Raw genomic sequence first — 15,548 nt, 5'->3', positions numbered from 1 at the left:
TCATCAGAGAATTGTATACGAGCTTTCAAGTTCCATATACAGAGTAAGAGATAGTAGTTGAGGACCTGAAGAACTGATATGGCTGACAGTACACTTATGAACCGACATTTAGTCTTAAGTTATACATGGAGGACAGGCTGAACAGAAAGGTGTTGGAAGACTAATTGTGTGTCACTTGGTGATGCTTTGAGGGGAGGGGTTTGATGAAGACATCCCAGTTAGGGCTGAGTGCTCTGAAGTCTCTCATTGTCTATATATTGTCCATTTGTGGTTCTCTGTGTTGACTCCCATCTACTGCAAGAAGAAGCTTCTCTGGTGTGGGATGAGAAAGGCACTGATCTATGAATATATCAGTATGTCATTAGGAGTCATTTGATTGATAGTGGTAGTAGGCTTTACCCTATGACCTATCTAGTCTCATGTTCCTGGCCACTTTAGCAGTATCAGGAGTGGGCCTTAAATAAAATAAAAAATGATTGGTTATTCCTATTGCATATGGCCACTATTGCACCAGTATATCTTACAAGTAGGTCATTGTTGTAGGTCACAGGGCTTGTAGCTGGGTGGTATTGATGATTGCCTTTCTCCTCTGAGTGTGCAAAGTACCTTCTAGTACTATGAATGCTGGTCAGTAGGAGTGAAACTTCTGGTTAGGCACCAGCTTGACTTCTCTGCATTCAATGGCATAAGAAAGTATTGTCTCTAGCAATAGGGCCTTACCATTAGGTTCTGGAGAATAACCAATATCTTTGACAATAGCCTTTGATGTTTGGGGGTTTCTATAGGGCTCCTTTTTACCAATGTACATTTGATCTCTCTCTCTCTCTCTCTCTCTCTCTCTCTCTCTCTCTCTCTCTCTCTGTGTGTCTCTCTGTCTCTCTGTCTCTGTCTCTCTCTCTGTCTCTCTCTCTCTCACACACACACACATACACACACACACACACACACACACACACACACACACACACACACATTTGGAAATGTGAATGCTTAAATTGGAGCTGTATTATTCCAAATATTTTTAAGTTTAAATTTTGAATGGATTTTGAAGAATAAAATAAAGCTTGTAAAATACTTGTACAGTGCCTCTCTGTGGATAGGTGTGGTTTGTATTGATTCAGGAAAATGATCTTCGCAGGACTTTTTTATGTGATCTAGTGGGTTTGGACAGCTATCAATGCACAGTGGTGGGCACAATCAGCTTGTAGGGGTTGGAGAATATCGACTGGAGAATTGCTTATAACACATAATTGTCTAGTCCCCTACAGAGTGGTTTCTTTTAAAGATTCTGGAGGATAAAAAATAACAGAGTACCTGAAGTTTAAGAGCTAATGTCCGCTCTTGCTCTGCCTTTAGCTGGATTCTGTCATTCTCCATTTTCTGAGTCAGCTGTCTCATGTGCTCCTGATAACTCCTTTCTTTCTGTTCCATCAGCTTCTCAGTCTTCTTCTGTGTTTCCTCCAATAGTTTTGCAGCAGCCATTGCAGATTCAGTTTTCTTACGCTCCACTGAGAAAGAGAGGAAATAAATTTTACATGGGTCTACAGTGGGGAGGCACCGAGTGCTGGTGCTCTTTACGTACTCATAGGTTGAAGTTGTAGTCACAGTGTGATGATATAGTGAGTTGTGATTCTGGTGAGATAATTGGATTTAGATGATTGTGAGGACGGACACCCCATAGGAGCTCAGTGCTGTTGTAAGATGATAATAAAGAAAAGACAGAGTTCAGTCTTCCCACCTGTTGGGAAGACAACCCAGATACTAGAGAGAGCACTCTTGACCATCCCAGAATCCAGACTCTGGACTCTTGTTCTCCAGAACTGTGAGAAGTCCATGTGTTTTCCCTGTGGCACCTGTCTGTGGCATTCTGTCCTGGCAGTTCTCCATGGAGGAGACAGTATCACCTCCTTCTTCCTTCCATGGTTTCTTGTTATTACTATTAATTTTTTTGGCCTTTTTGCCCTTCTTTGTTTTTCTTTTCTTTTTTATTTATTCTATGTGTCTTTTACATGATGTATATAGATACTAATCATTTCCTCATCCCTTTGCATCCACCCTCCTCCTCTGCAGCCTCCCCAAGACATAACAAAGTTTAAGAGAAAAAGGGGGGAAAAGAAAGAAAACAAACAGAGAAAAAGATAAAGAAAAAACAAACAAATTTTAAAGGGAAAAAATTTAAAATCTCATCATGGAAGCTGCAGTGTGACACAGTGAGTCATGCAGTCAACCACTTTGTCCACACATCTTTACTTGTAAGTGTTCATTGCAAAGAGTCATTGGTCTGGTTCGAGACCTCTGGTTTCTACTACACTATTAATGCTTAGTCCTCACTAGGACTTTTCTGGATATCATGTTGTTGTCCTGTGTTGTGGAGATCCTGCAGCTTTGCTCAAGAAGGTTCACAGATAGGGTAGATATTGGGGCAGACCAAGTCATAATAACCCTGCTTCTGGGCCTGTTTTATTTTATTTTATTTTATTTTATTTTATTTTATTTTATTTTATTTTATGTGTATGGGTGTTTTGCTTGCATGTATTTCTGTACACTATGCACATGCTTTGTGCCTGTAGAGCCCAGAAGGGGCCAGTTGTGAACTACTAGGTAGGTAATGGAAATCAAACTGGGGTCCTCTAGAAGAATATCCAGGGTTCTTAATCAGGGAGACATCTCCATAGCCTATTGTGGTCATCACTATTTGATAGAAAGGCTGTCCCAAGGCCAATATACTGTTGAGGTAACTCCTAACATAATGTCAGCAACCATGTGCACCATGGTCAGAAAGAGCTTTGGTGATAGGCTCATCTTTCTCATTGTTGTTTCAGTTTGAGAGTTACTGTTTTAAGACAGGCAATGGTTAAGCTGTTACAAGATTTTGTTACTGGTTTGTTTTTTGGTTCATTTCTTACCTTCAATCTCCTTTTCCTTTTCGGTCAGACTCTGATCTGTCTGTAAAATTGCATTAGAAACAGCCTCCTTGGATTGTATGTATGTCTGTAGAACCTCTTCAGCCTTAGAGTCCAGAGAACATAAGTTAGTGGGACAACATCTATCTATCTGTCTCTCTACCACCCTCAAGAATTGTCCTTTTCTTCTAAGATTCCTTACCACAGGAATGGGCAAATCATCAAAGACCCCCTATTGGTTGATACTGGGAGAATGTGATTCTGTATATTTAGACTAAGGCATGTGAATTGGAGATGTTAATATTGTGGGCTTACATTGGCAAATCATTCCGAACCATAAAGCCTTCAGGGAGAAAACAGTTCAGACAGATATAGATATAAAGATGAAAGGGTCAGAATGTAGAGTTAAAGTAATCATCAATCAGATGAATAGGTGTCATTTTTCTGAATGTTTGGATCAAGAAGACATGGATCACACTGATAAATATCTTGGTTACCTGTATGCCTTTCTTTGGTTCTCTGTAGTACTTATTCTTCAGTCTTTGTGTGTCCTGAACAAAGAGGAAGTAACCTCCAGGCTTAGAATACATGCCTTGACTCACACCTTCTTCAAGAGGTCTGAAGATATCCTGAAGCAATGTCCAACAATGGTTTGATGATGCTTCCAGATTGTGTTTACAAAAGTCATCCCATCTTTCTTCTAGCTGAGACTGCAGTGTGAATAAGGGAGTAAAAAGAACACCAGAGAAGAAAGGAACAAGAGTTAGAATTTCTCCAAGGGCTTCCCCAACACCTGTTGTCTCCAGAAACTTGATGACAGCTGAGGAAAACTGTGGCTCTTCTTTGAGTTTGAACCTTCTTATGAATCCCCTCCTTACGAGAAATGATGTTCAGAGGTTTACACCAAACCTAATTGCAAACTTTGCTTTAAACTGGACTGACAATGCCTATGAATGGAATGAAGGAACCAAAGCATAAGCCCAAGGAGACAACTAAAACCACAAGTTCATATCTTTTGGCCAAATGAAAGATAATTGATCTATCCAAGTATAGAATTTGCTTAAAGTACCAATTGTCAATTATAAGTACTTAGACTAAAGGCAAGTATCATAATTTTTTTCTCAAATTTGAGTCTAAACTTTAAAAAATTGTTTTGTTTGAGTATTATGATTCTAAAGAGTTCTCACCATTTTAAGGGTAACAGAGGATAGTTTCCTTCAAAATTAATGGGAAACTATAAAAGCAGTGCTAAGAGGAAAATTCATAGTACTAAATGCCCACATAAAAAAGTTGGAGAAATCTCATACTAGTGATTTAACAGCACATCTAAAAGCTCTTGAAGAAAAAGAAGCAAACTCACCCAGTTGGAATAAATGTCAGAAAATAATCAAATTGAGGGCTGAGATCAATAAAATAGGAACAAAGAGAACAATACAAAGAATCAATGAAACAAAGAGTTGGTTCTTTGAGAAAATCAACAAGATAGATAAGCCCTTATCCAAACTAACCAAAAGGCAGAGAGAGAACATCCAAATTAACAAAATCAGAAATGAAAAGGGAGACATAACAACTGACAATGAGGAAATCCAGAGAATCATCAGGTCATACTTCAAAAACCTGTACTCCACAAAACTGGAAAATCTAAAAGAAATGGACAATTTTCTGGATAGGTACCACATACCCAAATTAAATCAAGACCAGATAAACAATTTAAACAGACCTATAATCCCCAAGAAGTAGAAACAGTTCTTAAAAGCTTCCCAACAAAAGAAACCCAAGACCAGAAGGTTACAGTGCAGAATTCTACCAGAATTTCAAAGAAGAGCTAGTACCAATACTCTTCAAATTGTTCCACACAATAGAAACAGAAGGGACATTACTAAACTCCTTTTATGAGGCTATAGTTACCCTGATACCCAAACTACACAAAGATGCAACAAAGAGAGAGAATTACATACAAAGTTCCCTCCTTCAAAATTAATGCTCATTTCATTGTCTGATGTATACTTTGCCTTGTACAACATTGATCCATATAAACTTAGGAGGAAATTACCCCCAATTCCTTTTGAAATGAGTGGTCTTCATCTTTAAAGGCAGTCCTGAGGAAGATTTCTATGGCCTCTCTCTCACAGGTCCTGTGCTGATCCAGTAGCTCCTGGAGGGTCTCCGTGGGCAGCTGCACCCTCTGGCTCATCTGCTGGTCATAGTGGGTAATGGCCTTTTGCACTGCAGCTGAGTTCTCTATTGTTGCCAATGCCAGGACTGCATTCTCCATGCAGGGCAGGTCTCCACTGCAGATAGCTTCAACATAGGTCAGCACTAGACTTTCTAGTCCTATAAATAGAGAACAAATGATGACATCCACTAAGAAGAACTTTCTTCTCTAAGGAAAAGATAAGGCAGGCCTGTGTATTTCGAACATGAATATCTCAGTCCTCCAACATGTTTAGAATAAGGCTTCTCACAGTGGTTTTCAACCTGTGGGTTGAGACCCCTCTGGGGTCTCCTAATACTATTGGTAATAACAGATAATTAAATTACAATTAATAACTAGCAAAATTACAGTTATGAAGTAGCAACAAAATAATTTTACAGCATGAAGAACTGTATTAAAGGGTCGCAGCATTAGGAAGGTCCTCTCTATTACTCCCTTGGAAAGTCTTTAATTAAATATGTGTGGAAAAGCAATGTTTTCCTTATCAAAAAGTGTTCCTCCTTGTCTCAGTCTAGCTCAGTGTTACTTTACAGAACTTTTGAATGGAGCCAATTGTTTAATGGCTCTGCTTTTCATCACAGTAACCATGAGAAATAAGGCTGTATAGTCTAATTTTTTTCACTTAACAGTATGAATTAATTTCACTTAACTTTTATTTAAATTTAAATGACTATGCAATGGGAGCCCACAACTGACTCAGTTTCCCGATTTGAATCTGAAGTCTATTCTGAGTCAATAGAGTCCAAACGTGTTTGCTCCAGGGCTGTGGGAAAGTTCTCATTAGTCCATGGGAAGGCACATATTATCTAGCTAGACTCAGGCTGCTGATATAGAAAATGAAACTGCCTGCTCCTTGGCTCAAGGATGGGATAGATAGTGGTTGAATGCCTATGTTGTGCATTGTTCTACCTCTGTCCTTCAAGACTATATATAAGCTGACTCTGAAATAAACTCAGGACTGTCTGGCATTAGCTGGCAGTCCTCTCAACTCATTTCTGTTTTCTTCATTGTCTCTACAATCTGCATGCCCTCACCCAGCTACCCAGCTGATTGTCTATTGGCTAGATACTGAGCAACAGCACATATCTGACTTTGTGCAACATTATGGAGACTTAACTTGGTTTAACTTTTTTAAACTAGGTTTTCATTATCTATTCCACTTCAGGATTTGACTAATTAAAATCTGGTAGATCAGTTTAAACTGTCTAGAGTTTAACATAAATAGCCATAGCCTCTACACTTTTGAAAGCTGAAACTATATGAATGTTTCCCTCTCCCTCCATCTTGAAATGAATGGAAGACCAAGAAGGGGACTCACGTGGGCCATTGACAGGGATGCCTCCTGGAAGAGTTTTGGCTTTGCAATGGTTAAAGATGTACAGACAGAATTCTGTTACTTGCTTCAGAAAATCAGAATCGATCTCATTTTCTTGCAGTGTCTCCAGCTGGGAGAGCTTTTTCCACTCGGTGGGTGGGTAGAAGGCAAAACACTTCTTCTTTGGAAAGAACTTCCGAATACAGAGTCGGGGCAAGTTGTATTTTTCAACTTCTTTGCAGGTACCTGGGGAAATAATTTTTCCAAAGGAGGATGAATAGCTAGTAGAAGTGTTAGTTTGTCATTATAAGAATTTCTTCAAATAAATCTATGTTATAGTTTTTAGTTATGTGCAGCTCTGCCACATAAGTTGTGAAGTAAATAAAGAGATGAACGTGCTCTGGTAACAGTACTGAGAAAAGGAGGCAGCCAAAGAAACTGCAAATTAACATAGTTATTATTGGTTCTATTCAGGCAGATGGTAAATAATAATTATTTCTTAGCAATAGCCAGAAGCATAGAAATGAAAAACTGAATGTGTCACCCCAAAAGGGTATAAATTTCTGGCATTTTCGTCTACAAGTATCAATCTCTGTACCTTCTTTGAGCTTCAGTGAATTCTCCAGGTACTCATCTGCTGTGACATGGACTCCATCTACTTCCATCTTCAAGGTCATGTCTCTCAGGCTCCACACGAAGTCAGGGAAGAAGCTCACAAACTCTGCTGAGTCCTCCATCTCATCTTCCTGGTCAGGTGAGGTCCTTGCTCTGATTCGATCTGTCAGCTCTGTCACGTAGCTGGGTAGCTAAGGAGAAGTGGTTGAATGAACAGGGTCCCCAGTCTTCTTCCTCCCATTGGTCTCATCCATCCCCACACATGGTTTTGCCATGCTCTGACTCAGTGTGGACGCATTAGTCGGTGTATGAAATCTCCCCTTATGCTGGGATTATTCTGCCTCCTGTCTGTTAACACTGACTCTGCAGCATTTCAGGCTGGGATATTCTCCATCACAGAAAGGATACTGCAGCTGGTCCATGGCCTGCTGGTTGATGGCTCCCATGCTGTTGTACACGAAGGTGCTGCTCAGAAGTATAGCCAGGGCAAATATCCAGCAGTCATTCTGGTTGTCTCCCTGGAATCCAGACACACATGGGTCAGGAATATGTCTTGTGTCAGTTTTCAGGTGAGCAGTGACAAAAGTATGATCATTTAAAAAGATGTTTTCCACAATGATTAGTAAAACTAATGCTGTCTCAAACACTTACACAAGACAACGCTAAACAAAAGTACTCATGAATTCCATTGAACTTCAAATACAGTTTAGTAAGACTTTTGGTTTCTATTTATTCTTTGAAGGTGTTTTTTGATCATTGGCATGTAATTGTTAAATAGACAGTGGATGTTTGCAGATGTTCTAAAACAACAAATACACTGTAGATTTAAGTGTCTCATTGCTAATGAGAAGATTTACTTTCATGTAACTCATACCTGTGGCTATGTTTTTAAATCTCATTTAATTATTTCTTCTAGTGCTGGAAATGGAAACTAGGGCTTTCCCCAAGCTTGTCAAGCACAAGGGACTGAGACAGGCCATTATAGGCCATTCTTTGGCACTCATTATGTACCAGAAAAATTATTTATTTTATTAAATATTAAAAGAAATGCTGTAAGGTATGTAGAGTACTGATTATTTAATTCAGGTGAATTATGAAATTATTTAATTTCATAAAGATAAGGCTAAAAATATTATTCAAATCTTTTAATAAAAAAACAGAGTCAGATATCAGGGTGAAAGCTAAAAGATCAGAGAAGCAGAACAGCCAGCCACTAGTTCTTACCTCTACAAAATCCTCAGTCTAAAGAGAGTGAGTTCTGTTTCCTCCTTGTATACCTTTCTCTGCCCTGCCTTATTACTTCCTGGGATTAAAGGTGTGTGTGTGCTTCCCAAGCAAAGGCATGAGATCTCAAGTGCTGGGATTAAAGGTGTGTGCTATCACTGCCTGGCTGGCTCTGTCCTCTGATCCTCAGGCAAATTTATCAGGGTACACAATGTATCACCACATAAAAGAAGTTTTTAAATAAGGACTGTGATTTAGTAACAAGGTTTGCATTTAAACACAGTTATGGGCATTCAAACTCAAATCTGTAATTGAAGTTCTTTGTAGTGTTGAATACATGACACTGAGTTTATTCTTGGTACCTTCATGAGGTGGAGTACCAGGTGTAGGTTACATTCTAAAAGTTGCTGGGATACTGCAGAATGACCATCCTGCTCTTCTATGAGTCTGTCTATTTATTTGTGATGGCTAAAGTTAATGACATGACATTACAGTAAATTCAAGCTCTTATTTAAAAATTACAGAATATTTAGATATCAGAGTCTGTACTGCAAATTGAACTTTCAATCCTTACTTTCTCAACATCACCCAGGCCCTCAGTGTCAAGCAGCACAAGTGTGTGGTCTTTCTTGTGGGGATGAGGCACACACCACATCCAGATTCCTTTGGTGTGAGCCTGCACTGTGGAGCCCAGAGAGAAGCCTGTGACACGTAGAAGAGAGGACACAGTGACAGAGAGTTAGAAGCAGGCGTTTCAGGAAATTGATGTAAAAATGAGAACAATCCAAGTCAGCAGAGCTAACTGAAACCAAAACTAGTATTGATCTTGCAACCAGAGAAATAGTAAAATTCATAATACCAAACACTTGAAAATAAATATTTCACATTTATCATTAAAAATAGTATTCAGCAAACTACAAGAATTTCTTAATGCAAATGTATGAAACGCCATATATGAAAATCCATGCCAATATTATACTCAATGGCAAAAGCTGAAAAAAATTTCCTTTAAGATCATATAAGAGAAAAGTGTACCCAATTTGGACACTGGTGTTCAATACAGCACTTGAAGTGTTATCCAAAGTAATTAGGAAAAACAAAAACAAAATGAAAATAGCTGGCACCCAAGTTGGAAAGGAAGAATAAGATTATTTTTATCACAGATGGTACATTCTTATATGTTAAAACCTTTAAATATTCCACAGAACAATGTTAGATGTAATCAATTAATCCAGCATAGCTACAGCACACAGAATTATTTCTGTGATTTCTGTAATTAGTTTCTTTTCTACACCAATAATGAATAAGCAGAATAATAATGTACAGAAAACTAAGAAATTAATCCCACTTATAATGCCATCTAAAGAGTGAACTACTTGGGAATACACTTCATCTATAAGGTGACAATTTACACAAGGAAATATTACAAATTATTAGAAAATATTTCAGAAGACACAAAAAAATTACATGTTCCATGTTTAAGGTTTGGAAGAAACAATATTCTTAAAATATCATTGCTACACGAAGTGATAACTGTCCATTCTTTTTGTGAGGCAGACCGTGCTTGGTTATCAAAGCTGTGCTTGAACTAGGCTATTCCAATGACATTCCAACCTCAGCTTCCTGAGTGCTGGGATTTCTGCCTTGCACCACAGTCCTTACTCCCCTCATATTTTGTTTTAAGGGTTAAATACATAGATTACAGAACAGTGACGGAAAATGGGGGGGGACAATTATTGTATGATGGGTACTTGGTTTGTGTTGGGGAAAATATAATAAACATATAGGTGAATTAATGTGATAAGTTTACAATAATGGGAATTTGTTTAATGATACAGAACTGCAGTTGAAATGGTTAGAAGAGTTAATTTTATGTTATGTTTATTCATGACAATAAGACTTTCCAATTCAATTTGAAATATTTTAAAGCCTGAAAGGTCCGAGGAAACTCAGTGTTACTTCATGACCTTATTAATTACAAAATCATCATCATCATTATTGTGTGTGTGTGTGTGTGTGTGTGTGTGTGTGTGTGTGTGTGTGTTTGTATATGCATGATGTGTGTTAGGGTGTGTGTGTCACAGCATGTGTGTGGAGGGCAGAGGACAGCTCTGTAGATTTGACTGTTTCTTTCTACCTTCTCAGTACTGGATCCAGGTTGCCTTGTGCAGCAAGGGCCTTTACCTGCTGAACCTCCGTCTTGGCCCAGCCTTTACTTTTAATGACTGTCCTACAAACTATTATGTAATTGAATTATTCTTCTTAATGCTTCCTTCCTTTCTAGGATAGGAATGATTTCTGCTTTTAAAACAGAACTGAAGATTATAAAGAGTGTTATGGAGCTGACTGACTTCCTGAAATAGAGTGAAGATAAAAAGCCCAACTCTGAGTAGGAGATTAGATTTCAGAGTCTATCTCCTCTAACATTGTTCCCCCTCACAACCCAAGTTCAAAGTGTGACCAAAGAGAGGGGACTCAGCAAAGCACTGTTGGTGGCACTCACCTGTGTTCTTCCCAGCCAGCTTGTTCATCAGGTAGGATTTGCCTGTGCGGTAGAGACCCACGATGGCCACCACCACCACCGGCTGTGTGATGGCTGACAGGATCTCCAGGGCCTTCTGATTAGGCCTCAGTAGTCCTTTCACATTCTCAATGAGACACAGGGGCTCTGGCATGTGGACCTTTAGGGCTGAGTCCATTGGGGTTCTCTGTCTTTGAGGGAAGAGGTGGAATAAATTAGAAATCCCTTCTCTTCTCAGAAAGTGGAGTCATACAACCATCCAGCACAAACTGAAGTTTTATTGTATTGTTGAAGTTGTACAGCGAAAAGCTGCATGATTTTAGAAGGTTATGAAAATATTATCCAAAAAGTTGAATAAAAATGATAGTATTAATGAATTTTCAAAATTCAACTACAAACAACTCAAATCTTCCCTTTAAATTATCAAGGGAGATACTCCTTTTGAATTCTAATTTTATGCTAAATATTGAATAGGAAAAATAATTTGTTAAAAACATTTTAAAATAATTTTATTTAAAAATTTTTGATATTATAATTGAAATGCATTTTCCTTTCCCTGCCCCCCCTCAAAATCATCCCATATAACCACCCCCACTGTCCTTCAAATTTATGGCCTCTTTTTTCACTAGTTATTACATGCATATATGTATATGTACATGCATATATGTATATGTTCCTAATATAATCTGCTCAGTATATATCATTCTACCTGTATGGCTGCTTGCAGAGCTGAAAGAAAATGAACTTTTGAAAGCATAGGCTTTCTTGGGGCTGGTTTGTTGGCTCAGATAGTACAGGTGTTCAGTGTCCAGCAAGACAACCGGCCGGAGAGCACTCGCTCTCACAAGTGGTCCACCGGTTTCTAAACATGTTACATGACATGTTCACACCCCATACACAAAGGCATATAAGGTAAATAGATAAATGAAAGAATTAAAAACTCCTTAAAAATAGGACTTCTCTAAATTTAGCATTAGGTGAATTTATTTTTTTTATTTAGACTACATGCAAGAAATTCAATATGGATTTAGTAGCACAATAATTCTTTCAATGAGTGAAAACCCTCATGGATAAATTCTCCATTTTCTTCATGTTAGCACCTGGGTAATAATCTGCTCAGGTGTTTAGTATTTGCCCCTCCCTCTGGTTCTTAGGAACATTTTGGTGGATTGAGCATGTGCAGGACCCTTCTGCTGCTGCTCCAGGGATGAAGTCAGCACAACTGACTTGTGCATATTTATAAGCAACAGGACATCCTGGACTAGGAACTCTTCCAAGGACATGGCAGATGTGAAGGAGAGTTCCAGAAAGAAGAATACACCTCAGTTAACCCTCTACAAGCCTTACTCACTGGTGGGACCTTCAGTGACAGTAGAGAGCTGGAACGTTGGAGCCCAGAGTCAAATTATTTTTGCTACTCAAGATCACATTTATTGTCCACTTTTGTGTTTGACCTAATGTCCTCCTATCAGGTATGATCTTTTTTGGAATGTGCAAACATAGTCTTGGCTTCCACCACCCAAAGGGTGAGAATGTTGTCAGAGAGTATCTGAGGCCTGTTTCCCTACTGTGCTCTCAATCGCCTACCTGATGTTTCCAGCAGTATGTTTAAAGTATCTTTAGCTATGATATCTTTGTTCTGTTATAAAACTTTATGAAACTGTTACACTGTTGGAAGCAGATATATCGGGTAATACATATCTGTATCCTTGCAAATTATTAAAATTCACCAGTAACAACTCAAATCTTCCTTTTGGATTCCGATTTTAAAATTTATACAACATATTGAATGGAAGTATTTAATATCACAATATTTACTTCCAAAACAATAAATTATCCCTTTATTTATTAGAAGTAAGAGCTGTGGGTTTTTTGTTTTGTTTTGTTTTTTCTTTTTGTCAGTTAAGATGTCATGTGCCAGAACAGTGCTCTGAAGCCTCATTAGTTACTCAGTAAGCTAACCTAAGTGAGGAGGGTCTGGGGGCAGCATTTTAAATGCCACAGGAGGAGTTGGGGATTTAGCTCAGTGGTAGAGTGCTTGCCTAGCAAGTGCAAGGCCCTGGGTTTGATCCTCAGCTCAAAAAAAAAAAAAAAAGCCACAGGAAGCTCAAAACAAGAAGACTGGAAATCAGGAAGCAGGTCAAGAGCAGTAAGTTGTTCAAAGACAATGGCTGTTTCCTGTGGCCCATTTTTAGGTTTCCTGATTATTTTTTCTGTTTAGTAGAAGAAAGAAAAGAGAACTGGGGAGGAGAGAGAAGCAAAAAAATGCAGTGGTAAGAGTTAACAATTGAGAGAGAGAGAGAGAATTGATGAATGGAGCTGGTGCCTGGCCAGGAACTCAAGGGAGGGGCTTCTAGGAACGTCTTTCTGAAGGCCTGAGCGGTCAAGGTAAGCCTAGACACTGGCCCTAGTCCTGTACTGCATGGGATTATTTGGAGGAAGTCTTTTGGTGAAACACAAGTCTGAATCCTACAGGTGAGAGGGGGGGGGGGGGGCTCTAGGAATGAGAGAGTCTGCCCAATGAAAGAGGAAATTCTCTTAGAAGGCCAAGGTCAGGTGTGTGGTAGAAAGCATGTTAATCAGGTCTTCATCTTTCCCTCTGGGTTACAAAGTTTTCCTTCTGCTTTCACAGTGTCTGTGGCTGCTTGCATCATTTATTGTTTTATATTATTTAGTTTTTTCATCTCAAGTCTGCATGGGCAGACTTTTCAGTTGCTTAGCTGCAGTAGGAGCAGGATAAAGCAAGTACTGTCAATGTCTATAGTCTTTTAATTGTGTTCCCACTCAACAGAGACAATGTGAACATAGAGAAGAGCACACATAGTTTCAGTATTTCCAGCTGAATTCAAGCCCAATACTGGAATGTAGGGAATGTCAACCCTGATTGCACCCCTGCTGATATCACCTGACCCTGACCCCAGTGAATGCTCAGCTGCTGCCCATTTTGATTCTGGTATTGTCTAAGCGACCTATACAAAACCTTTTCATTCCCTTCCTGATATTATAGACCCCATTTCCCTGAGCAGAACTCTACAGAGCTGGGAAGAGAAGTAAGCCTCCTTACCTGCTTTTGCTGTTTATGGTGGATGGACTGGCTTCCTGCCTGGTCTCTTATGTCCTTCTCCAAGGCTGTGAGATTTTCTCTGAGTGTGGTTGATCAAATGTACAGCAACAGTCTTCATGGATACGAGGAATATGAAAATGAAAGTGTTTGCTTCACAGCAGGGAATCAACAATTATGAAAGCAGTTTCTGGAGCTGGGCTAGGGGGCAGGGTTCGTCAGGACTTCTCAGCCAGAGCTGGCAAACATTTGGTTGGAAGAGACCTTTGTAACCGTTTGCTGTTTTGATCACTGTATGTTAGATATGGATGTTTTCCATATAGGCAGTGACTCTGAAGGATGGTGGCCTGTGTGATCCATCATCTGAGATATTACTTTTGAAATTAGTTGCCTAAAATAAATCCCCTCATGTGGCTGATTTTTTTTTTCAGAACTAGTTAGTGAGGGGAACGGCATGTTTGCCACCCTCCTAAAAGCCCAGAACCTTCTGCTATCACTCACTACTGTCAGCTAGTTCAGTCAGGATGGGCTCTATATATTATAAAGTGTTTCAGGCTGGTAGTCAGGGATTACATAATTTTTTTTTCTTAATGCTGTTTTACAATTTTATTCAAATTCTTCTTTCTTAACATTTTAGCTTCACTCTTCTTGGATCTATTTCAAACTCATTTAGCTTATTTATTGATTTAGTATTTTGCACAAAAATGTGACACAAACTCTTTGCAAAAATGACTTGAGTCATGTTAAAACTGTATTTTCCCAGAGAGGATACATGAGTCAGTTCCCAGTAAGATTTGCTATGAGTGCAGTAAGAGTGGCAGAAATCTGCCACTTGAGCCCTGCCTACATCTTCTCCATCTCTGCCACTCTGTCACAGAAACTCTACTGCAGTTGAGTGTGGCCCCAGGGCTTGGGAATGGCTAATGGGTCACAAGGTCCATTCTTTGGAATCTTGGTTCACCATGTGGTGTTGGAAAGAGATAGTACGTATGACTGATCAAACATAGAGTCTAGTAGGAAGTCATCGTAGATCTCTCTGGGATCTCCATGGCTTCCTCTCTCACCTGTGACCTTCCCCTCCCGTAAGCAGTCCTGCCATGATGAGGTCAGCTGAGTCCCTGAGGCTGCCTGACCTAGCACTTCAGCTACACAGCCGAGCTATATGAACTTCTCTACTTTAGGAAGCATCTAATGCCCAATGCTTGTTTTCATACAGAAAAATAGACTAGTTCACACAATCAAGAAACTGAGGTTCCTCTTTCTTCATCTCCCATGTAATAACTTTTCCTGTTTTTTTTGTTTTTGTTTTTGTTTTTTTTTTGGACAGGGTTTCTCTGTATAGCCCTGGCTATTCTAGAACTAGCTTTGTAGACCAGGCTGGCCTCAAACTCAAAGAGATCCACCTCCCTCTACACCCCAATTGCTAGAATTAAAAGTGTGCACTACCATGCCCAGCAACTTGTACTTTTTGATACTACTCCCTTATAAACACTTATTTTGTGTGTCATCCTCAGATACAACACCATTTTCATTTTAAATGTATCTACTTTTCTTAATCCAGACGTGGGTTGTCACTTTTGTTGATCATTTCCATAACTCAACTCTTAGTGATGTTAATTTTTGATGCTTTCTAATGTCTGATCGTGTATCTCTGCTCTAATCATTGTCATTCTCCTGTTGTCAACAAAGCTTAG

General features: G+C 39.1%; 1 protein-coding gene across 1 annotated transcript; it reads right to left on the bottom strand.

Annotated features, from left to right (window-relative positions):
- Window positions 1-2,895: 2,895 nt before the first annotated feature.
- LOC118585742 (guanylate-binding protein 1-like) lies at window positions 2,896-14,008 on the bottom strand. Its single transcript, XM_036190622.1, has 9 exons — window positions 13,858-14,008; window positions 10,776-10,984; window positions 8,847-8,974; window positions 7,457-7,566; window positions 7,032-7,231; window positions 6,437-6,679; window positions 4,957-5,237; window positions 3,401-3,613; window positions 2,896-3,009 (listed from the first exon to the last, which is right to left on the bottom strand). Exons 2-9 carry the CDS (start codon window positions 10,969-10,971, stop codon window positions 2,896-2,898), a joined length of 1,485 nt encoding a protein of 494 aa, XP_036046515.1. The 5' UTR covers window positions 10,972-10,984; window positions 13,858-14,008.
- Between the last annotated feature and the right edge of the window lie 1,540 nt (window positions 14,009-15,548).

This window comes from Onychomys torridus, chromosome 6, assembly GCF_903995425.1.
Source record: "Onychomys torridus chromosome 6, mOncTor1.1, whole genome shotgun sequence".
NCBI classification, from domain to species: Eukaryota; Metazoa; Chordata; class Mammalia; order Rodentia; family Cricetidae; genus Onychomys; species Onychomys torridus.
The sequence above is the reverse complement of the archived record's forward strand: the minus strand, read 5'-3'. Positions and strand labels throughout refer to the sequence as shown.

Coding starts and splice junctions, on each gene's coding strand:
- LOC118585742 (XM_036190622.1), bottom strand. CDS start 10,971: ATGGACTCAGCCCTAAAGGTCCACATGCCAGAGCCCCTGTGTCTCATT. Junction 7,232..7,456: donor CAGGCCATGGACCAGCTGCA/GTATCCTTTCTG, acceptor TTAGCTACCCAG/CTACGTGACAGAGCTGACAG. Junction 6,680..7,031: donor TTCACTGAAGCTCAAAGAAG/GTACAGAGATTG, acceptor TTATTTCCCCAG/GTACCTGCAAAGAAGTTGAA.